We start from the raw sequence: 24413 nt of genomic DNA, 5'->3' as shown, positions 1-24413 counted from the left end.
CATCCCAGGTTGACACATTTGCAGAAAGAGATAAGAGGCAACCAAACAGAGAAGAATCACAACCTGTGTAGTCACCGTGTGGTTATTTGTAAAATGGTCCCAGTATCCTACCTTTGGTTAGTCCCTTGATAGGGCAGGAGAGACTGTGAGCTTTTGTCTTTGGTGTTAAATAAGGAACGCTGTGTGTCAGAAGGACTCAACTTCCTTATCTGCTGTTTACAGCCACAGGAGGAGAAATGTTGGTTTTTCTTCTAAGCTCTGCTTCCAAACTTTTTTCTACCTTCTGATCCATATTGTCTCATGCAGAAATACAGAAAACTTCTTTCAAGTGAGGAACTTGTTCTGTTGCAAAAGTTATAGCTTCTCCAGTGTTTTTCTAAGATCTTTCTGTGCAGGGAACATTGTTGTGGCTCTGCTTTAGTTTTTCCTATATATACATACACTAAGTTTTTCTGCTTCAAGTTGCAATCATAATATTGAATGAAAACTGAGTCCAAGATTGGTATTTTGGGATCTTCTAGATGGAGCACTGAAGCTATCTTCATTATATTACAATGGGGAGGTTAGAACTTGGTAAGAATCCAGTCATGTTACTTTTCTGGTTCTTTCTCTCCCACCCTTCTCTTTACCTGTCCATTCTGTGCCATTCAGTCAACTGTACTAGAGGGCAGTTGCTGATGAATTTGAACTATGGAATGAATGACACTACTTACGGATTTCCCTAAAATTTCTTCAAGCCTTGTAAATGTATTTACTATTTCACATTGTTCTAATATCTGTGATATGCAAAGGTGTATATGTACCTTATTATTCCTCTAAAGAGTTGCCACTCATGTTCGTCATTAATACACATAACACACTATATATTTAAAGGGGGTTCACATCTCTCCACATTCTGTCTTACAAGGGTCTAGCCAAAATTGAGTAATGTTGTAAGAATGAAACATAAAAGACAGACAAATCTTCGGTTCCTGACACATAGGAAGGATGGCATGCCTTAATAGAGCAGTGAAAATAAAGTGATAAATAAAAAAAAAAAAATAGAAAACTCTCCTCCATTTCAGGCCCACTGGACTAAGCTAAACCAGAAAACAGAGAGACCCATGTTAAAGAGTACTTCTGACAAGTCCCTTACCCCCACCCCCACAGCCACCTACAACATAGGTGTATGTTGTCTCTGCATGATTTAGTATCTGGTGCTATTCTGCATTTCTCAGTTTGGGGGCTGAATTCCTCAGCATCCTTGCCACATTACAAAAATAGAAAGCTCCATATCATAGTCATACCACCACCCCACTTGCCGCCCACAGCGTAACAGAAGAGCAGGCCGGCCTCAGTTTTCCAAAAGGGTTGTATTCCAAAAGTTACTTGATGAATTCTCAGAGCTCACATTATGTTTTCCCAGAGATACAATGTATTCTATTTCCAGATTTCAAATATCTGCTAACCCGGAGCGTTCTCAGTAGTCTAATCTAGAGCTACTATAGTCAAGTCCTGGCCATATAGGAAGTGTTTTCAAAGGGATGATGTGTTTGGAATTCTAGTTTAGGGTGCTAACAACTCATTTCTTACCACTGCAGATTTGATAACAAATCTACCCAGCCATGAACCTTCTGTCTCCAAAGATTCCAGTCGGGGTAGTTCCTGTATTTGGGTCAAGGTGGGAGTGAAGAGGGGATTCAAGGACAAGAAAGGGGCTTCAGCTGGACAAGGTATAGGGAGGTGCTGGATGGAATGTTCTGGAATGGAGTGAAGAGGAGAGTTTGATATATTTGAGGAGAATAATAGAAGCAGTGGGGATGGGGAAATGAAGGGAGAGGGTAGAGGTTGAAGGAGTGGAGCTTTGGTGGTTAATAAACATAAAAGCAGAACATAATTCAATTAAATTCAACACTTTTTTTTACTGAGTACCCAATTCTGTATGTACCAGGAAGAGCAAAGTTAAGTGAGATGCTGTCTGCATAGCCAAGACCTTCTATAAGGAGAGAAGACAGGTGTATATATAGAGTAGCATCATGGAGAGAATCTGTTTGGTCTCTGTCTAGAAATTCAGTATCAGCACAGGAAGGAGATATTTGTTCTGACTTACGGATTGGGAAGCATTTCATGGAAGAGGAAGCATGGGGCGGTAGGCCTGAGGATTTTAATTGCCTGAAATAGGTAGAGATAAAGGGACAAGTACAGTCAAGAAAGAAGGTGGGTGAGATCCAAGTCCAGAGGGGGGGGTATGTGTGCAGGGGGCGGGGGAGAGACTGAGGACATGCCTAGACGGTAGGGGACTCCAAGCTGTGATTTTACCTTCTGGAGGAGATTTTCTCCTTCAGCACCATATGTTCTCCTCGGCCTCCAACGACCCCAGCCCCATGGGCAAGTTGTAGCCTTAGTGTGGTAGAAGGAGTAAAATGAGACAGGGTAGTGAGGAAAGGGTTGAGGGTTTTGAGAATCTGGGAGGGGGGCAGGGGGACTAGTGGTCAAGGAGTTTTTTTTCTACTTCTTGCCTCTCCTCTCTCCCAAATGCCCATTGTGTGGCTCTCAGATGCCAATCAGGTGGGAGTGAAGACAGAACCATGGTTTTGGAGCTCAAATTATGTCTCAGAGTATCCCAAGTAGCAGCAGGGAAACACAGGGGAAGATAATTTTTAGAGAAAATGGGGTAGGGCCCAGAATGCTGGTTCACATGTTGCATAAAGTTAGTTGTAAGAAAGATTGGGTCAGTCTGTCTATCATGAGCAAATAATCAGCTCTCATTCTCTTGGGCCCTCCTGACCACAACTTTGATGAAAATGTCAAGTGAAGTGCCCAGTTCTCAAATTTCTCTCCATGCACATAAGGCCCTGCAGTATGAAAACCAGGGAAGAGGGTGCTCTCTGATCACTGAATTTGGAGACATGGCAAAAAATGAGTAGTAGAAGAAGAATCTTTGCAAATATTTGTCAGAGATATAAAGCTTCTGTTAAAAAGTTGAAATGGTCATTTCCATTTTAGGAACTAGGGAAGAGAACAAAAGCAGAGAGGCAGCCACACTGATGACAAGGGCTGCACACATTAAGAGGCCCTTCTAGCAGAGAGAGAGAGAGAGAGAGAGAGAGAGAGAGCTCTGTGTTACACAGGAGGTAAATGGCTATTGACATTCACAGAGGCCTAGGGAAAGTAGATGGTTCCTGGGTCGATATTAGCACAGATAGGTACAAGGTGAGGGAGGAGGCTTGCAGCCCTCAGCCTCCTCTTCTGTTGGCTTTTAGAGCCTGTCTATAAGACTGTTGCTGGGATTCAATCTGAAAGACCTCTGCAGCTAGAGGTTAGATTTACACACTTTAAATGTGTGTATGTGTGAGTGTGTACACACACACACACTCTCTCTGGCCTATATGCTTGACCCCAGGCCTAATGATGAATCACAAGGGAAATGGACTTCTAATCACTCACTGTCTCTTGACCATTCCCAGGCAGAAGGACACAAATACTTCAACTTAAGATTCATAACAACTTAAATAAATAAAATCTTTAAGAAAAAGATTCATAACAACTTAAAAGCTCTAATTTCAAGTCTTAACATTCGTAGATGGCATTCTCTTATTAGCCACATGCATGGAAACCTCCATACCGTCAGCTATAGAGTATCACGTCTTTACAACATGCTGGATGAATATGGGCAGAAGTTAAAGATAAATTACCAACCTTACGATATAAATGAACATGCTAAATTTTGAGTACTGCTTTCATATCAGTACACTTTGGGAGGTTGGAAGCTCTCTCTTTGCTCTAGCTGAGTTCAGGTGAAATACTCAACTCTTATGAAATCATGTTTTGATATTTGTGTGTGTGTGTGTGTGTGTGTGTGTGTGTATCTTATTCACTAGTAACCACGAATAAGCCAGAACACATTAACAATCAAATTAGGAGGTAGGAAATTTGGATCTTATTTTTATTAGTGTTTTTATGTGTCTTTGAGCACATTCTCTTTCTAGCACTCAGTTTCCTCACCTGTGAAATGAGGGATTTGAAGTAATTAGTGGTTCTTAAACATCCGGGGGTTATGAACTTCTTTTGAAAATATGAAGAAATCTTTGGACCTTCTTTCCAGGAAAAAAAAAAAAAAGGAAGAAAGAAAAAGAAAAAGAACATGCACTCCCAGAGGAAATTGAATGCAGTTTCAAGAAGGACTTTTATAGACCATTTTCAGGGCTGTTATATTCATCCATAGAGATTATGCACTAAATAATGATGTAGGGTAGACTTATACAGCTCCAAGGGGCACAATTTACATAAACTAAGGTATAAAAGGCACCCCTTTGGAGGTGTGCAAAGAGATGTCCTTCTTTGTAGCAGTTTCTTGAGCTCCGGGTTAAGAACTCTTGAGCCAAATGATTTCTAAGGTTCTTTATGGATCTAAATAGGCTGGTGGCTTAGCAACAAAACTTTGTTTTCTCATTTAGAACTAGAAGTTCGAGATGCAGGTGCCCGTAGACTAGGTTTCTCCTGAGGCCTCTCTCCTTGACTTGCAGACAGCCATCCTCTATCTTATCCTCAACATGGACTTTTGCTCTGTGCTCACACACTCCTGGTGGGTTTTCTTTTCTTCTTATAAAGACACTCCTTAACCAGTCTTATTGGATTAGGGTCCTATCCCTGTAACATCATTTAACTTTAAGTATCTCTTTAAGAGTTCTTTTCCAAATACAGTCGTATTAGGGGTTTGGACTTCAACATAGGAATTTGGGGGTAACATAGTTCAATCCATAAGAAACCCCAGACTGATAAAACACTTGCAGAGAGTAATGATTAACAACTAGATGAATGAGAGAACATCTTTCAAGTTCTCTCCATGTCAGAAAACACACAAATTAGTCTATCAAAAATTAGATTGAAATACATTGTTTTTTAAAAAGGGGATTTATAGGGGCATCTGGGTGGCTCAGTTGTTAAGCGTCTGCCTTCGGCTCAGGTCATGATCCAAGGTCCTGGGATGGAGCCCCACATCAGGCTCCCTGCTCGGCGGGAAGCCTGCTTTTCCCTCCCTCACTCCCCCTGCTTGTGTTCCCTCTCTCCCTGTCATATAAATAAATAAAATCTTTAAAAAAAATAAAATAAAATGGGGATTTATAATTGATAATAAAATCTATTTGCAACTGTTCTTTTTAAAGGGAACACTCTCAAAGAGGTTTATTTAATACAGTACTCCCCCACCCATCTGTAGGGGATATATTCCAAATGCCCCAGTGGATACCTGAAAAACCATGGATAGTACAAACCCTATATATACTATGTTTTTTCCTACACATACCGACATATATATAATTAAGTAACAATAACTAATAATGCAATAGAATAATATACTATTAGTAATAAAAGTTATGTACATGTGGTCTCTCTTATTGTACCATACCCACCCTTCTTCTTGTGATTTTGTGAGATGCCCACATGATGAAATGAAGTGAGGTGAATGACATAGGCATTATGACTTGAAATTAGGCTGCTACTGGCCTTTTGATGATACATCAGAATGAGGATCATTTCTGGACCTTGGTTGATCTTGGGTAACTAAATCTGCAAAAAGCAAAACCGTGGGCGAGGGAGGACTACTGTATTAAAAAAATAAATATTTGATGTTTTAAAAAAGAAAATAAACTTTGTTTGGAATTGGTCATCAAGAGCTCTGGTCAAAAATGTTGTATGTACTGGGGGTGGGAATGAGTTAGGGGAGAAAAAAATTATAATAACTTATAAATATTTTTAGTTTCTGTTTCCCTTTGGGCCAGCATGTAATCATCTTCATATGATGTAAATCAAGCAACCAAAAGTCTCTTCCACATCTGGTAAGTGGAGGTGGGGGCAGTTGGGGGTTACTATTTTTGCTACTCCTGATTTTCCTTTAATCAGTAGTGGGAGAGTGGGGGCTGAAGGGAAAAGGCTAAGAGTTTTGTGTAATTTTTTAAATTTATTATTGCTCCCCCAAGATCACATTTAGTAACCACCATCCTGTGAGTAACTCCCAAAGCAACAACCATTCTACACCCACCCCTAAATCCCCTAGTCCCAGCAGGAGCTAAATAAGAGAGACATTCAAGAAGAGACTTCAAAACTTCAAATTTTGCTACATGTTGTTATTCCTAAAGCTTCACCATAACTCTATAGCTGTTTAATTTATTTAGTAATGAGTCAAGCCCATTCATTAGTGGAATTGCAGAACCTCCAAAAATATTCAGAACTACCCAATAGCACACCGTCCTTTTGTTCCTCTCCCTTTGGATGCACGGACCTTATTCTGTTCATCTTCTGCACACCAACAAAGTATACATTTTAGGAAATTACATCTCTCAAGCATGATGACTACCTCTGTGATGCTTTACTCCCACACAGACACCCTCCCTTAGATGAAATGGCTCACTCTCTTCCTGAATTGGGCTAAGAGAGATGTTTCTGAAGACTTCTGCTTTTCCATCCCTCTTCTACCACCCTTCCCTTGTGAATTCTTTTCTTGATTTCAAAATTATCCACAGTAAATGCATCTACATTAATTTGCTTGAAATTAACAAATGGGTGGTTGGCCAAGCCAAGAAGGGGTGAGATACAGCGGGGAAAATAAATAGTAGGTACAAGCATGCCAGCAGGTATTATTACTCTAAAGTTGTATAGCTTGTTAGCCTCAGTTTCTATTATGAAAATTTAAATAAATAAAAAAACTGAGAATCTATATGAGATAGTCTATGGTTAAGTGAGTTGCCTAATGTCTGGCAATTAACATTAGAGCCAAGAATTAAAATCCAGATATTTTCATTTCTAAACCACTATGACAATATCTGTCTCAACCACACCACATTAAACCATTGGAAATCACATATAATGGAGTCCCTCCTTTCTTAGTTCAAAAACTGTGTTTAAGGGACAAGATAGACCTTTCTTTTGGTATAACTTTTTACAAGCTTTCTGATTTTCTCTAACTCCAATTATATATACATGCTTTTTGTCTTCCTTTTTTTCTCTTTCTTTTATGGTTTAAAAATAAACTCTGTACACATCATTGTTACTGATGATATTACTCATATCAAAGTTCTCTTTTGAAATGTTATTTCCAGGATTTTCAAAGAGGATCAAAAGAGAGCATCAGATGCATTTTCCAGGTTGAGCAGTATTTTTTCTTTTTAATTCTAGTTGATTTTGTTAGGTTCTTGAGTTTTGGAGTACAGACTATCAGTCTCAAGAAATGAACCTCTTTCCTATTCATAGAATAGTTACAACAATGGTGTAAATGTTCTGGGGACTCACTCTACCTACAGAGGGAAGGGAGCAACTTCTGAGATAAAGAACTTGGCTGTTGTTTGCAACAGGAACACAGGCAGTAAACCTATTTATTAATATTTCATAAGACTTCAATAATTTTCTGAATAGCTACAAGTTTTCTGAGTATGGAATATATTGTGGATTCTCTACTAATTTAATGTGGCCTTTCCCATTTTCAGATAGTGAACATAACTATTTTTAATATCTAAAGTGTAAATTTCCCAGGCGTCATGTACTAAGTATCAGTATCTATGCAATGCTTGGAGTATAATTCAGTTCTAATATATATCATTGCAAGTTATTTATGTGAAACCCGAGATTTTTTTTGCTTTAAATCTCATACAGGAGAGCACAATGGATGTATATATTATCAAACAGCTAATACTCTAAGATAATCATTTGTATGCCATTTGCTTTATTTCATTATAGAGTATACATTTTGACATATGTTGGATAACTTGTGATGTACATTGTTCTAAAAAATGGAAGAAAATTAGAAGAATTTGATCACAGGTCTCTTTCTGAAAGCATCCCTGTAATATTTCATTGTATACATAGATAATGAAGGACATGGAATTAGTTTATTTTCTTTTTTTATTATTGAAGTATAATTGATATACAATGTTATATTACTTTCAGGTGTACAGCATATTGATTCAACAATTCTGTACATTACTTAGTGACCACTATGATAAGTGTAATCACCATCTGTTTCACCATACAATGTTTTTATTATTGACTATATTCCCTGTGCTTTACTTTTCACCTCTCTGACCATAGAATTATTTTTTAAGCACACATATGCATTTACCTCATTCAGCTTATCATTTTTACTTATTTCATTTATCTCATTTCATTGATAAAATGGGAAAACATTTATTCAATCACAAATATTGCTGTGTTGTAGACTTAAAAAAATATTTAGACTGTTATTGCTTTGTGGGCAGAAGATATAGAATGCAATTAATGATTCTTTAGTATTTATTTATTCTAAAACATAACTATTTTTTTTTGCATTGTTTTTTCACATTTCTTGAAAGGATGGGATTCTCTAATTGTTCCTTTTATGTCCATTACTTCTGGTCTGTTAATTATGCTGTTTAAATTAGCTATAGCTTTTTGTTTTCTGCTTACAGTGTTCAAAGAAACAAAACCATATACCACCATGAAATATAAATTTATTGGAGTTTTTCGATCATGGATTTGTCATTTTTTTCAATCTATAAATATGTGCTTTATATATTTTCAGGCCATGTTATTAGGTGCATACAGATTTAGGACTTTTGTATCTCCCGGGTTAATTGTTTTGTTTTGTTTTCAGGATATAATGATGCTTTTGGTGATAGTCTATTTTGTCTGACAATAATATTTACAAATCTGTTACTTCTTGGTTAATATTTGCCAAGTATATTAGTTAGAATATTGATTTGAGGATATGGTAGTTATTGCTTTTCTCTTGTTTCTCAGCCATGTTGCCTTGGACCATCTACCAGTTTAGGCTTTTCTATGTGAAAGAAAGGAACCTTCTGTCTTTTAAACATAGTTATGTGGTTTCAGTTAAAAATAGCCAAATCGGTATTTTAATTAATGCACCAGGCGAATGTTAACCAAAAACAAAAACAAAAACCCAGATATGTCAATGTTCTGTGACATGGCTGAAGTTGACTCATCTCCACATCCACATTCCAGAAAGGGACAAAGAGGAAGTAGAAAGCAAGCAGAAAGCAGGTGTCAGGCTTTTAAGGTATGGCTTGGAAGTTGCACATATCACTTGTAAAGCATTTAGCAACAGAATAGTAAAGTGATTTAGACCATTGATTCAGTAGATAGACGATCTGGGTTCAAATCCTGACTCTAACATTGACGAGCTGTGTGAGTATGGACAAATTAGAATTTATGCTTCCCTCTCCCTAACTGTAAAATAGGGACAATAATTAATACCTAGCTTATAAACATTAAGTAAAGGTTGGTTACTATCCTTGTTTTACAGCTACCACAAACAAGCCATTGGTGGTGGTGGTAGTAATAGCAGTGACATAATGCTTACTTGGATGAAGCCATATTACATTAGTTCCTTTTACTCACCATTGCCTTTTGAATACCACTTCTTTTCTCTGGGATCATTTTCTTCATACTGAAGTATATCCTTTAGCTTTATACCAGTGATAATCTATGAGTGGTATGCTTTCTCAAACTTCATTTGTCTGAAGATGTCTTAGGTTTGCCTCCACTCTTAAATTATTTGTCTAAAATAAATCTAGATTGACAGGCATATTTTTTCCAGTTACAAAGCTATTATATTCATTGTTTTGTGAGCTCTACATAAAAGTAATCTGTTGATTTTAAGATTTTTATTTTAGTTGTGGTGTTCTTTGATTTCACTACAACGAACCAAGGTGTGGCTACTTTTTGTTTGTTTGTTTTCCTTTCTTTTCTATTTTCTAAATCTCTTTCGATCTCTGTGCTATATTTTAGAAAGTTTCCTCAGTTCTGTCTTCCAGTTCACTAGTTCTTTCTTCAGCCACATTTATATAATAAAGCCAACTGACTAAAAGGGCTCCTGGGTGGCTCAGTTGGTTAAGTTTTGGACTCTTGTTTTCAGCTCAGGTCATGATCTCAGAGTCATGAGATCAAGCCCCACTTTGGGCTCCAGGCTCAGCAGGGAGTCTGCTTGAAGATTCTCTCCCTCTGCCCCTCCACCCACTCATGCTCATGCTCATCTCTCTCTCGGTTTCTCTAAAATGAATAAATATTTAAAAATAAAATAAATCATTGTGTGGCATTTTGGAAAGATTTTAGGTTTCTTACATCTGCAGTTACCACAATACCTTTTTATCCTCTGTGATTTCTATAATTTATTAATCATTTTAACTATATTTATTTTGGAATTTTTTAAAAATTGTTCTATTATCTTACATTTTTGGGTTCCTTATTCTTTCATTGTTGTGTCAATTAACTCTCTTATAGTGGGTTATCTTCTTACCGGATTATTATTTTTCTTATAATCTTATTTTATGTTGATGTTGCTATAGGAGCCAAGCATGCCTGACTCTAAAGTTACATTCTAGAGGAATTTTCCAGTTTATTCTGACATTGAAATGCTATGTGATATCGTACAAGTCATTCTCTGTCTCTGTATCTCAGTTCTGTAACTTTCTTAGGTGTCTTCTGAATACCTCTCTTTTTCTTGTCCATACCAGCTCCTGAGAAGGAATGGTCATGTCTTAGCCAAGTAGCTCTGCTTTTTGTCCAAGGATTTTCAAGATACATGTCTTTATTTAAGGGGGTTTAGTTTTATTTATGTTCAGTCTGCCAGGATTCCCTGCTGGGTGGTAAAAGGACAATAGGGCAAGCAAGTCAGCATACTCTCTCCATAGCAATGATTTCTTCACCAATGAAAAATGACCTCTTAGATCACAGGAACAGCAGCTATGTAGGTGTTTCTACTGGAAAAAAAAAAAACAACAACAACAAGCTTTGGCATTTAAAATAGAAACATAAAATTGTTAATGTGTCTAGAGACAACTTGTACTGCATGCAAAAATGAAAAATGAAGTTCTAATGAAATAATACTGATTCATTGTACAGAAGTTTAAGATTTCTTACCACTGTGTATGAGGTTTTAATAAACAGGAGTGTGCTATAATTTTTTCAGTGTTCAGGAATTGGATTTGAGCCTTAAAATAAGGCCAGGGCATCATATTTAAGTAAATGCTGAAGCAAAGGGCAAAGAGAAATTGAAAAAGGAAATTTAATCAGTGTCAGATATAAATTTGAGGAGAAACTTACAGGTTATGTACTCCATTCTGTCACTTCCTGCAAAACAGCAACTTCAGTGTCCTTAAAAGACATCTGCTGTTTGAACATTTCCTGTGATGGAGAGCCCACTGCCTCATGAGGCTTCCCTTCTTCCAATTTTGTAATGGCTCCAAATGTTGAAAAGTCCTTCCTTATAATGGCATGCTTGCATATTTTGGAGTGTTTTGTTTTGTATACAGAAAAAAATGTTCTCATCCATTGTAATTAAACACATCTCAATGCTATTCCACACATATCCACAGAACGTCTCAGATTGTCCAGTCTTGTGCTGAGTTGGAGATGAGTATTGTGATATCCTTTTTATGAAGAGAAAATAGGTTTTCAGAGGCTAGGTAACTTGCCCAAGATCACATAGCTAGTAAAGAATGGGTCAGAAACTTGAACACAAGCTGTCTTCCCCACAAATTAAGTTGTCTGAGCCTAGGACCAGGACTCTACTCCCTGCATGATTCCTCTCTTAATCATGTAGGGAACCCAAATATAAACCTGACTGATAATAACAGAATGTGACAAACGTTAACAGAAGATAGGAAAGAACAACTAATACTGCCTGTCCAGATTGGAAATGGTAGATTTTGAAGACCTAGATATCATCAGTGCTGATATATTGTTATCTTAATGTTGCTTTATCTATTTCAAGAACAGTCTGTTCCTCCTACTATGACATAAACTTACATCACAGTATCCCCCGACCTCAGTGTTAGTTTTGGAAAACGCTAAACTCTCATTATCACTGAGAAATGCCCTTATTGCCCATCTTGTAAATATTTTTGGAGTTGTTTAGATAATACTCTGTACCTTCTGTTCAGGGAACATGCATCTCATTCCCCTCAAAGAAATTTCTCTCAGTAAATCTAAGACTACATCGTATCAAGGGGAAAGTGGCCAATTGCTTTAGATCTGTGTACCCCTATCTTAGTAGATGGTACCCTTCATCAAATTGTGAGATAGACACTTGAATGAGATTAATGTGTGAACGATGATGTTCCCAGAATTAACCACAGTCTTATAAATCAGATCCAATGGGTATTTTAGCATCTGAAAAGTAATTGCTTGAAAGAAATTGAACAAAGGAAAACTGGCTATGCTACCATTTAACTTTTTATTTACATGACGTTTATTTGACATCTCTGAGTGTGGCAACCCTGTCATTAGAGAGAAAGAATGTAGCTTCCAACATGTGAGTTTTCCTTCCCCTTCTCTCCCTTTGCTTTCTCCTTTGTTTTCCTTCCCTCACTTTCCATTTCTCTTCCTTTCCTTCCCTTTACTTTAGTTGCCTTTCCTTATCCCATGAAGCAGCTGTTCTGTTTTGTTCTCTTTTTTGAGTTAAAAGTTGACACCTTTCTGAGATTCTCAGGCTTTACCAATGTAAATGACAAACGAAAGGTAAACTTAGGGTTTGCCTCCTCTAGGAAGCCCTCCGTGGTTGGTTCCACCTCACATTGATAATCTCCATAATTTATATTCCTGTCTCTCTACCTATTTAAAATCACTGAGGTTCATAATAATAGTGAACCTGAATATTTGCAATGTTCTTTTCAGATATATCTTCTTATTTAACCTACAAAACAATCCTGTGAGGTGGGATTATTCATAATTATACTATGGAGGGAAGATACTCAGTGAGTATAAAATAACTTGCTCAAGGCCACACAGCCAATAAGTAGTAGACAGGATTTGAACTCTAGTCCTTCGACACTCAGTTCACATGTCATCTTGTCTATGAATCCCTCCTGATAGTCCTGATAGTACATCCTCTCCCTACATTGGATTAATTCAATTCTCTATTCATTTATGCATTTATTATAGCATGTATCACATTGTATTTGGGAGACTGTATATATGAATAGAGTTTATGGTTTATTTTATTTTTTTTTTATTTTTTTTCCTGCTAAATTATGTACTTATTAAGGCCTTAAATCTTCTGAGTCCCCAGGACTTCACCTGGTGCCATACCCATAGTTAGTGTAAATTTAATGTTCGTGAAGTAGATGAATTGATGCACCAAAGTAATTGTTTCTTTCTATACTGAGTAGAACCTAGTTTAGAGGTACATTCACAATAACTTGAAATAAAACATTTACTGAATAATAAGATACCAAATAAATCCAGTGAAAATTATTAAAAGATTTAGAGGGGATATCTTTTAGTGGGAAAGCTAAATAATTAGAATTTATTTATTGAAAAGGAAAAAAGTAAGAAAATAAAGAAATATGAAAGAGAAGGAGCCAGAGAGACTTTCTAGATCCCAAAGCAGACTAAGATGGTGTGGGTTCCACCCTCTACTGGAAACTTATTACTTATAAAACAATGCTGGGTCTCAGTTGCTCGTATTAGCTGGCTCTGGGACCATGGTGAGCTTTATTGTTTTGGAATTGGCTCGAAGGATATTTGTGAGAAAAGGCATGACTAAGCTGCTCCTCATTCTGTGAAATATGGACAAAGAGAATCCAATGAGTCAGGCAACACATGGGAGGGACTTTCCATTTTACATTTTGGTCCCCTGGGAAGGGGACCTTCTTGTTTATTCATTCCTCTTGAGATTTGCATCAAAAGGAAGAGAAAACTGTCTGCAGAGATAACTTTAAAGGAATCATTTGGAGAAAAATATTTTTTTTCACATTTACTGATTATTGATTTACGTGCCAGGCACTGTTTATACACACTTTACACATATTAATTTCTGAATCCTCACAGCAAACTTTTCAAATAGTAGTATGATTATTCCTAGTTTATGGATGAAAAAGCTGAAATAAAAAAGAGGCTAAGGATCTTGTCAACATTCTCACAAGCAGCTGAAAAAGCAGAATCAGGATTTGAACCTTGGAAGTCTTGTACACTGGAGTTCCAAATCTAAATCTGTATGCACTCTCAAAGTGCCCTCTAAATCTTTAATTTGGTAATTATCATATAAACATAGAAATGATATTATTAATTCTGTTATTGTATTGCAATAATTCATTTTGTTTGAGTCCTTAAAACTGGATAAAGATTGACATGATGCTGAGGATGTGAAATTTAGATCTCTGATATCCAGTGTAAGCTTAGTGAAGACTAACAGGGGTTTAAATGCCCAAATCCCTACAAGTAACTAATTGAATTCTGTCCTTGAGTATAAGGAAAATTTGCTTCCATGATAAAATAGTTTCACTTGGACTTCAAAGAACGATGGCTAAGGTTTACCAGGAGCATTTCATATTTTTCTTATCCTTACAGAAATGTGTGAAATTCTAATGAAGTAGTTATCCCAGCACTATTGATCAAACTCAAGAAATTTGGAAAATTTCCTAAGGAAATTTTTTAACATCCAAACTCCTGATATCCCCATTTCAGCCACAGGGAGGACAAGAGAATAAGTATGGTGTTTATAAGAATGCTAAGTTAAAGGAAGAGAAGTCATATATACATTCTCTAAACTAAAATTATGCAAGGATGCCATTGTCTTTTTTTAAATCAAATACATTTAGAAGTGATGTTTAGGAGAATAACGCTTCTCTTTTATACCCCTAAATGGAAAATATAATCAAAATCTACCTTTTTTGCAGGATCACTTTCTTAAGTGAGCAGAGGGATGAATTCCATGGCTGTAAATAAATCTGACATATCTAACAGTCAAAGCAAAGTTTGACTGTTAGCCATGTTAGCAGCCACCTGTATTTTTCAGAAATTTCATTTCATTTCACATTATGAGAGTTTAGTCGTTGTTTGTTTTTTGTTTGGTTTTGTTTTATTTTTCCTCCTCCTCAAATTACCTTTCGTGAACCATGAGAACTTAAGGGTTTCTGTCCTTCATATTTAGAAAAAAGGGGCCCTCACCTACGGGCTTAGGGCTCACGCAGAAACAGACTGCTCTGGATTCTCTGTGTCTCTGCAGTTATAGTAGATGTGCCCATGACAAACAACTTGACAGGTGTCTCCTGCTGGCAGTGATGTGGAAAGTCAGAGTCTATACAAGTGAGAACGGACACGTGCAGACACAAAACGTATTGTGAGATCAACGGGGCAACTTCACGTTAGGTTCCTGGCACCTGGCACCATGAAATACTATCACAAGGCCTATTTTAAAAGCCAGAAGATTCCCAGACTACTTTATAGCTGAGGTACAGACCCAAAGCAAGACAAAGAAGGTCCGCAGGGTAAGGATTCTCACACCTTGTTTTGGGACCGGTGCGGAGTGCGGAGATTGGAACAGGTAGAGAAAATCTATAATGGCACATTCTAAAGTCTGAAGGAGTAGAGAAGCCCAGCTATTAACCAAGCAAATCCAGCTAGAGGCTTTTTTGTTGTTGTTTGTTTGGTTTGGTTAATATTTTTAAAACTACATTCCACTTAGAAACCTAAGGTTCCCCAAAGTCTGTTTTGGATTTTGTGGGGGTTTGTGCATGGGGAGCTAAGTGTGGTTGTTCCTGTGAAATTATTTATACTTTTCAACTTTAAATCAATGGTGAGCATAATGTTCTTAAATCCATTTCTCTTCTGTATCTTATCGGTGGGCTCATCTTGGGCTGCATGCTGTCACTCAAGGAGTGCACTAGAGAAGACAATTTAGGAGGATAGAGGGGAGCTTTCGATGGTAGTATATAGGTGATGACATCCTTCACCTGGGCTCAAGCTGCAGGCAGTGTTTACAAGGCATCAGTGGAGTTAAAAATTTGAAAAAAATACATATATTTAATATATTTTATATGTCAGCCTAATGTAATTTTTAACAGGCCTGAGGTGAGCGAGAATTAGAAAGGAAGTCTCAGAGAAATATGTGGACTAGAGTAATAGACAGGAGGGACAGGAAACAAATGAAAAAAAAATCAACAGTGTGTTAAATTGGAGAAGGACATGCATTTTATCAGGATAATTGTGGGTTATCTCTTTGGAGTAGTAGAAGAAAAATAAACCAGTCTCAAATTTATCCTCTGATACGTCTTCTCAATATTCAGCTGGGTCCCTAAGTAGAAGCAGCCTTACCAGAATCCCCGGCTACTTCTTTTGACATTTTGCAAAAAGTAAATAAATAAATTATAAGTATGACAAGTAAAATGAATAGTTCCAGCTCTGACAGACCAGCAGCATTTCCAGATTTTGTACAGCATTAAGGATTTATTTTCACTTTGTTGCCTAGCAGAGAATTAATTGAAAGGTCCATCTAAGCTTCCCATGCTTCCTCGGGACGAAGTCAAAAACAGAATCCCCAACACTCAGTGCCAATTTAAAAAAAGAAGAAAAACATTACGTGGATAGGTGGTCAACTCATCAACTCTGGGAATACACATCCCTGGGGATTGATGTCACCGAAACCAGATAAATGGGTCAATGAAACTAATGGTTTTAAGAACATGTGACTATGAGACTGGCAACTGATTCATTGGATTGATTCATTCAGCAGATATTTACTGAGCTCCTACTATGTGCTACCCACTCTTCCACACACTGCGGATATAGAGAGAACAAGACAAAGGCTCAGATTTTAGGGAACTTAAGGAGCTAGAATATGAAAAAAAAATACAGATAAAATTATTTCAGAAAGCGGGTAGTACTGTGAAAGAAATAGAACAAGGTAATGGGATAAAGTGCCTTTCAGGGGTGGTGGTGGCTAAGTTTAGATGAGGGCCAGAGAGGACCTCTGGAGGCGTGACATGAAATGAACCAGTCACACAAAACTCTTGGGAAAAAGTCTTCCTTACAAGAGGCGACTACAAGTGTAAAGGCTTCCCCTTGGAAAAAAACTTGACACAAAGAGCGGCAGGAGGGTCTGGGAGACTGGAGAGTAGTGAGTGAGGGGTCACCTGGCAGAAGGTGGAGCTGGAGAAGTAGGGCAAGGTCACCTAGGTCCACTGAAGGCCATGACACAGAATAAATCCAAAGGGCAGTGAGAATCCATCTGGGGGACTAAATTAAGGAACAGTTGGATTGAAAGGAAATTATCATCTACTTTAGGGAACGAATTTAGGGTAGGAAGGTGTTTTTTGTTTGTTTTCTTTTTTTCTAACTTTCTACTAATAACATATGGCCCTAACCACATCATACTTCACCTCCTTGGAGTTTTAGCTTATTTTTCTTCTGAACAAAGAGTGTGGCCACTCTTTGTTGAATGCTATGCCAGATGTTGTAGATACATTATCTCATTTAAAATTCCTAAGAGCCTCATGAGGGAAGGCATTATCCACATTTTACAGAGGAGGAAACAGATTTAAATTGAGTCTCCATAAACCACCCCTCTTGCTTGCTGTAGTGCTCCTGTGTACATGTTGTTAGTTTAAGGCCACCATCCAAGGGCAAAAGACCTTGAAAGAAGGCCACCTCCTTTGGAGGCTTGTGGATCCCAGATCACCCTTACAGCTGAGAGCCAGACCAGTTGGGATGACTGCACCATTTACCATGAGGCAATGTGGACCTTTAAAAATACTGATTTCAGAACCAGAATGCCAAATCACCATCATCAATGCTAAAATGGACTTGATATTTGACCTTGAAGACAAGTCATCCATAAGTTTCTTAATGTTTATCTGTTAGAAATGCTGATTTCCTCAACATCTCCTCAGGGTGTCCCAAGGATGAATAGGATTGTCTAATCCCTGTTTGTTTGTTTGTTTTTTCTTCAGTGAGTTTAAAATGTTCATTGAGTAAAATAGGTGCTGTAAGCTCTTTTTTAAAAGACAAATGCCATCTAAATATTATATATATAGAGAGAGAGACATGGCGACATATAGATATACGATATATAGACAGATACATTTTAACATATATGATTATGTATCTATGATATAGATGATTATATATGATATATAAATATATGATTTAGCCAGCAAGTATCATATAATATATACATGATTTAACCATCAAGTACTATTCCCTCTGCCTCCCCCCAAATGTAATGTGCTTTTTTAACTAAGGTGAATACGAGGGAGGAAATCAAAGCTAGCACGATCCCCCTGCTCCCCTCCCCCAGGTTTAGGAGGACTGTCCTTTGGGTTTATGCCTCCCGCTCTCATCATGCAGAGTGCGGGGGAACAGGGTGGCGGGAGTGGAGGCCGCATCCTCCAGAATGTCACTGTTCTCTGTCAGAGCCCTGGGTCAGCTTCCTCCTGGAGGCACAGATGGCCAGGACAGGCGCGCCAACCCTCTTCCTGTCACTCCCGCTCTCCCCTGCAGGTTCAGCGTGGATGTAAGATCCGCGCCCTCTGGTGCCCAGCGCCCTGGAGGCTCGGAGGCTTCACCCACCAGGGGCAGCGCCTCGGAGGCCAGTCAGGGGCGGGCCAGCCACTCGTCTTCCGCCAGCAGAAGCAGCCCTCGCCGCTTCTCAAGTTATTTGACCAGGACAGCTGGCGCGGGCGCTAACCCCTGGGACCTGAATTTCCAAGAGCGTCCTGTCCACCAGTGGGGTGAAAGCTGCCTTCTCGAAGGGCCTCCAGCCACCAAACCCCTCACCCTCCGGGGTCCCCAGGCCACCTCTTCCGTTCACTGTCAAGAGACAGGACGCGGGTTCCCGCCTCTCCCCCTGCGGGTGGGGGCCTGGGAGACTGGCCGAGCAGTGCTGACCGCCAGGCCAGGGGGAGCGAGCGGGCGGCATCACCGCGTGCAGCCGCTCCAGCGCTCTTGCTGACTCAAGGGGTTTATTTTTATTTCTATCTTGGGCTACTTCAGCTATAGCCATCGCCTGAATTTTTCTTCCCAAATTGTAAAAGGTGCCTTAATCATCCGAATTTGGCTTAATGCGCCTGAGAGAGAAGGGAAAGGGTGATTTAAAAAGAGAGCAAAAAAAGGCGCAGCGTCCCTCTGTAGGTCTGTCGGGCTCACTCATCCGCGCGCACACACACGCTCACTCTTCTGGGAGGGAGCGGAGCGCGGGGAGGGCAGCGGTGTGCGCGGGAGGCTCGCGCGGGTGTAGACGTGCGAGCGTGTACTTGAATGGGGAGGGCCGGGATTCCGGGTCGCTCCGGCCCCTCCTCCCTCCCGAGCCAGCCAGTCCCTCGGCAGAGCGCTCGGGCTGCACTGATTTGCTCTCGGGAGTGCGCTATTTGCATATGACTTGCCCATTTGTGAATTTGGCTCCCCAACTCCTCGCTTCACTTCACCTGTGCCTCCCAGTTCCGCGCACTTTGCAGGCGTCCGCCCGCCTCTCCGCCACTTCTGCCGCCTGCCGGGCACCTCCTCTGGCGTTCTCCCTGCTCGCCCACCCACCTCTCTCCGCCCAGGGCCACGTTCGTTTGGGTGGCTGCTCCGCGCTGGCTTCCCCCTCCTTGCCTCTTTTCCTCTGGTCCTTCTCGTTCTCTTTCTCCGGCTGCTGCGGCTGCTGCTACTGCTTTTCATCCAGTTGGGAAACCCAGGACGCAGGCGGTTGCTCCGTGGCGCTCTTCCAGAACGCGCAGGGTTAACAGCCTCCGCGCCCTTCTACGGAGACTTCGGGAACACGCGAAGAACTCTCCCACCTGCAGCCCCCTTTTGCCTGGCAGTTCTGCAGTGCATCGCATGGAAGTGGAAAAAGAAAAAAAAAATGTTCAGACTGCCTGGATGTTGGGATAAACTAACCTGAACCTTCTTGGGTCTCCTGCTGCCTCCCCCTTCTTCCTTCGTTGCCACCCTTTCTCTGTGTGGCTTTCCGGAGTGTGCAGTTGAGTCGCCTGGAGATCAGGAGGAAGCCGCGCTGGGCCTCCCCTGACATGTGTGGCATTCCAGGGCTCCCTAGGAGGGTCGCTATACCTGGGTGGACTTTGGCTTTCTAAATTTCAGCCCCGGGAAAGAGGAGATTTGCCTTCTTTCTTTGCCTTCTTTCTTTTCTTTTTTCTTTTTTTTTTTTTTTTAACTGATTCATCATCTGTCTTGAAAGCGCTTATTCCCTCCCTCTTTCCAAAATACGGGCAAGTATTCCTGCTGCTATGATGGGCCCTTGGGCATCATGAACTTCATTATTCCTCACTGGCTGGAATTCAAACTGCCCATCGGTAGTGGTCCAGTGCGTTGACCATGCACCTGAGAATCCACGCGAGACGGAGCCCTCCTCGGGGGCCGGCCTGGACGCTTGGGATCTGGTCCCTCTTCTGGGGATGTATCGTCAGCTCTGTGTGGAGTTCCTCTAATGTAGCTTCTTCCTCCTCCTCTTCCTCGCCGGGGTCTCACTCTCAGCACGAGCACCATTTCCATGGCAGCAAGCATCACTCAGTGCCTATTTCTATCTATCGCTCCCCTGTTTCCCTTCGAGGAGGGCACGGTGGGTCTCTCTGCTCTTTATCCTTTTAATGGGGCATAGCGATTCCTTAACCCACTCGCCTTTCAGGTAATGTCAAGGGTGGGAAGATAATAAGAAATTGAATTTAAAATGATAAAAAGCATCGCATGTGCATGAGAGAAGAAAATGTTCAGTTCCCCCTTAAAGGCTAGTGTTTTCTGCCCCGGCCCCTCAGTTCTCTAATGGTTTCTCCTCTCCTTAGCTTTCTTATTCATAGCTTCACAAACACCACATTTTTCCCTTTGAACCTTCTGCCTCCTTCACTCTCCGCCCCCATGATGGCGAGCAACTTACAAGTCCCAGGTTTTGCACTTTGAGAATATCCATTCACCTTGCTTTCAACCCTTTTTTCAGATCTTGTTTTGGAGCAGGTCATAGGGAAATAGATAGGAGGGGTCCTTAGGTCTTCAGCCTGAAGTTGATGGAACTGCTGTGAAGTAACCTGTGTGGTGAAAGTCAGGGGGGAGAGTAGCTGAGTGTAAGAAGGCAGAAAATGTAATTAATAAAGAGTAGCCAGTATTGTTCATTTGAGCAGCTTTATGTTTGTCCACATGACTGAAAGACCAGTTGTTCAAAAAGCTACACATCTAATATTGCTAACTACTACATAGGAAGTGATTAAATAGATAAGACAGAGTCCATTTAGAATTTTCCCAAGTGTAAATTACAGTAACTTTGATTCCACCATTTATACCAATGTTATTTCAATTAAAGATAGCCCTGGTAGGCTTATTCACACAATACAGGGATGATGTGTTTTGCTCCCAACAACCCTCCTCACATAGCTATTGAAGGAAGAGATCTATGGCTCTTAAAGATCTATTCAGCTCCGAGCAAGCTGCCCTCTGAAAGGGCGATGTCGGCCACCAAGGTGGGAGTCTGCTGTAGTAAACTGTTCCAAAGAAGGGATCTTCAATATTTGTTTACTATCCACTCTACTCTGATGGCGAGGACAGTAGGAATCACAGAGCCCAGCAGCAGGAGCAGCTCTCAAGGGAGCGGCAGGAGTGAACCACACTCCAGGTCCTACAAGGAAAGCTGGGCTTGTAGTTTGAAGACCTAGATAGAGCATGCAGACCCCATTCAGAACGTCAGTTCCTCCCACTGCCTTCCTAGCCCTGGGCTTCTGCTCTGTACTTTCTGTGGTGTTAAGCGGAAGCACATTGAGAAAATGCCAGCACGTACTATGGCTCTTTCGGTTCTCTCTTTAAATTTTATTTGATGGAGTTGTCAAGCAGCTCCTAGCTTGTAAGGTTGGCGGAGAGGGGTGGTGGGAAGGAGTGAATGCTTGATCTTGATCTGGTTGCTGTTTTCTCTCTGACTCCTGGTGGGTCTGGTGTAGGCTTTCTTAAAAAAAAAAAAAAAAAAAAATAGAGGAAAGAACTACAGTCACCCAAAAAGCAAAAGCCATTTCATCGAAATAGAAACTGTTAGCCCCTAAGGGGGAGAGGGACCTAGAGTGGGGGTGGGATTGTAAAGAGTGGGAAAGAAAAAGAGGGGAGTGGGAGATGGAGGAAGCCAGACAGATGATTACTAATAGCCATAATTAAACATGGAAAGGCTCAGCGATAATTAGCTAAATTTCACTAATTAGTGTAAATGATCAGCAGGGAAATGGATATTATGCATTAGTTAGAGGTTATAGGCTGGCAGAATCTTGATGTTTTCTGTTCAGGATGTAAACAGTTAAAAGCAGCTACTAGTTAAGTGATGGTATTTGCAGAGCCTTACTTCCCAGGGGTTCCTAAATCTGTCAATCTCTCTCTCTGCTCTCTGTCTCTGTTTCTCTCCCTTTCAGCTAAAAGGGCTAAAGGGGTTGAGCCTTGCACAGATTAAACACAGCTCTTTTCTATTGACTTCATTTCTTCAAGAATCAGTTGCTCAGTAACTTCTGAATCTTTTTGACTCATTCCCAGTCTGGTTTCTCATTAACCTGCATCTGATAAGATTCAGTGTGATGGAAAAGGAGAACGGAGTAAATAAATGACTAGAAACCCCAGAAAAGGCCCTCACCCACCAGAGCTGTGGAATGCAGTGAACCCCAGGGTCTGGCATGGCTAAGTTAAGAAAGCTCATGAATTCACCTCTTGAGTATGCTCTTTAAGTCCTGAAGTCCTATCCCATTGATTTGGGGCTTGGAGAGAGAATGCATCTATATTAAGTAGGCTCCTTGCGTATTTAATTAATGTTTTTGAGCTTGAAAACAAGAGAAGCAGCAATCAACAAGATGCCCCAACTTCTGACTCCAATCCCACATCCAAGCTGCAACCTTTTGTGTCCTGAAAAGACCAGAAGACTCCTCGGAGCTTTGCTAATGCACCTCCCATTCTTACTTGGAGTACACTGTTTTCTCCTAGTCCTAACTCCAGGACCACTAGGAGTTAGTCAACTAACACAGTTGTTTTAAAAAATCTCTTGGATGGAGGCACAGCACTATGAGACTAATGTTGTTACTAATAGTTCTCTGCAGAGTTAAAAGCAGTAGACTCTTTTGTCTGGGAAGGAGTAAATGCCCTTCATTCTGGTATAAAATGAAAACTAGAGCCTTGAGTCCAAGAACTTTCTTTGAACTTGGAGATGTTTGTTTGTTTGTTTTACGCTGGTTCCCCTTGCTCATTTCCTGAGAAGCCAGAAGTCCTCAGAGTTGTCCTGTTAATCAGTTTTTGTCACTCCTCCGTCCAGACCACCCTGCCCAGGGCAGCCTAGAGAAGGCTGTGCTCCTTTATCAGTGCAGGAGACTAAGACCACAAGTGCCTGAGGCACCGAAAATACTCTACGGTTAGGATTCTGTCTCAGGACAGAATCAACTGTCTCTCTTAAGTGGGATCTAGTAAGTTTTCCCCTCCGTTTGTCCCTTCTCTCACTCAGGCTCCCTGCTTTCTGCCATGCTCTCAACCTACTTAGTAGTCAGCTAACATTTATTGAACATTTACTATGTGTCAGGCTGTGTGCTACTTGATGAGGATAGAAATCCACATAAGACATTGTGGTGTTTAGCCAGGGATAATTTCAGAAGTATTTTGATCAACTATAAAAGATAAGTGCTTCTCTAATGTAAAAATATGGGCAATGGAGTGAGGATCCAGCTACCAATTAAATTAATTAATATACAATTTAAATAGTCTTTATAAAATACAGTTTTGCATTCTTCTGTCATTCAGAATATCCATATAAGTATTTTTCATCCTCAACTTTATTTCCATGCTTAAATATCATGCTTATCAAAGCTCCTAGGTAGTTTAGTGGTACGGGAAGTAGAAATACGAAAATACATTTGTTTACCAACCTTCAGTTTCATAAAGGAGGTTTGTATATTTTTTCTCCTCCCCCACCTTTAAGAACTCCAGTGAGCATCTGCCTAAAAAATGTTTTCATACTTAGTAGTTTAGAAAACTGACTTTTCTGAGAATCTAGGTTTAGTATGTGCCTTGCATTTTATCCTCCATAAAATAGTAGGCCTTCCTGACTCTTTAGGAATGTAGGGAAACTCGTTGAGGACACAAAACTCAATTTTATTTTATTTTATTTTTTTAAAGATTTTATTTATTTATTTGACAGAGAGAGAGCACAAGTAGGCAGAGTGGCAGGCAGAGGGAGAGGGAGAAGCAGGCTCTCCACTGAGCAGGGAGCCAGATGTGAGGCTCGATCCCAGGACTCTGGGATCATGACCTGAGCAGAAGGCAGCTGCTTAACCGAGCCACCCAGGCGCCCCACAAAACTCAATTTTAAAAGGGAACACACCACAATGTATTTAGAGGAAAGTCTCCTGCTTAGAAACCAGGGTGTGTGGGGGGGGGGGGGAGGCAGCCTGAGCCCTATTTGAGTCATCTCAGCAGAAGTGGTGGCCTGATCCTGCTAGTGACGCACGTGCCGGGCATCCTTCTTGTAAGAAATTGTGCTCCTCATTCATTGTCACAAAGACCTACCTCTTAACTTTTTCCAGCCATGAGGCTTGTTTTACTCTGATGTGTTGAGCACTTTCCTCTGCTCAGCCAGCTGCTTCCTAACCGCATTCTCTCTTCCTTCCTTCTTGGGATTCGGTTTGCTTAATAATTCATAGTGTTGGTTGACAGATAAAATTGTAAGATTTATA

General features: G+C 40.2%; 1 protein-coding gene across 13 annotated transcripts in view; it reads left to right on the top strand.

The window, feature by feature from the left end:
* Nucleotides 1–24413, top strand: part of NRXN3 (neurexin 3) — a 1474839-nt gene that overhangs the window by 945099 nt on the left and 505327 nt on the right. For 4 of the 13 annotated variants that reach the window (XM_028123629.2, XM_028123813.2, XM_028123754.2 and 1 more), the window contains exon 1: nt 20059–20302. The exons of the other annotated variants lie outside the window; for them this stretch is intronic. In XM_028123629.2, the coding sequence (XP_027979430.1) occupies nt 20059–20302 (244 nt within the window). Of the gene's footprint in view, nt 1–20058; nt 20303–24413 lie in introns of those variants that run through there. 13 annotated transcript variants of the gene reach the window in all.

Source organism: Eumetopias jubatus, unplaced genomic scaffold, assembly GCF_037043125.1.
Source record: "Eumetopias jubatus isolate StellerSeaLion01/CBP00866 unplaced genomic scaffold, mEumJub1_p1.0 scaffold_7, whole genome shotgun sequence".
NCBI classification, from domain to species: domain Eukaryota; kingdom Metazoa; phylum Chordata; class Mammalia; order Carnivora; family Otariidae; genus Eumetopias; species Eumetopias jubatus.
This window is presented reverse-complemented; position numbering and strand designations above follow the sequence as displayed.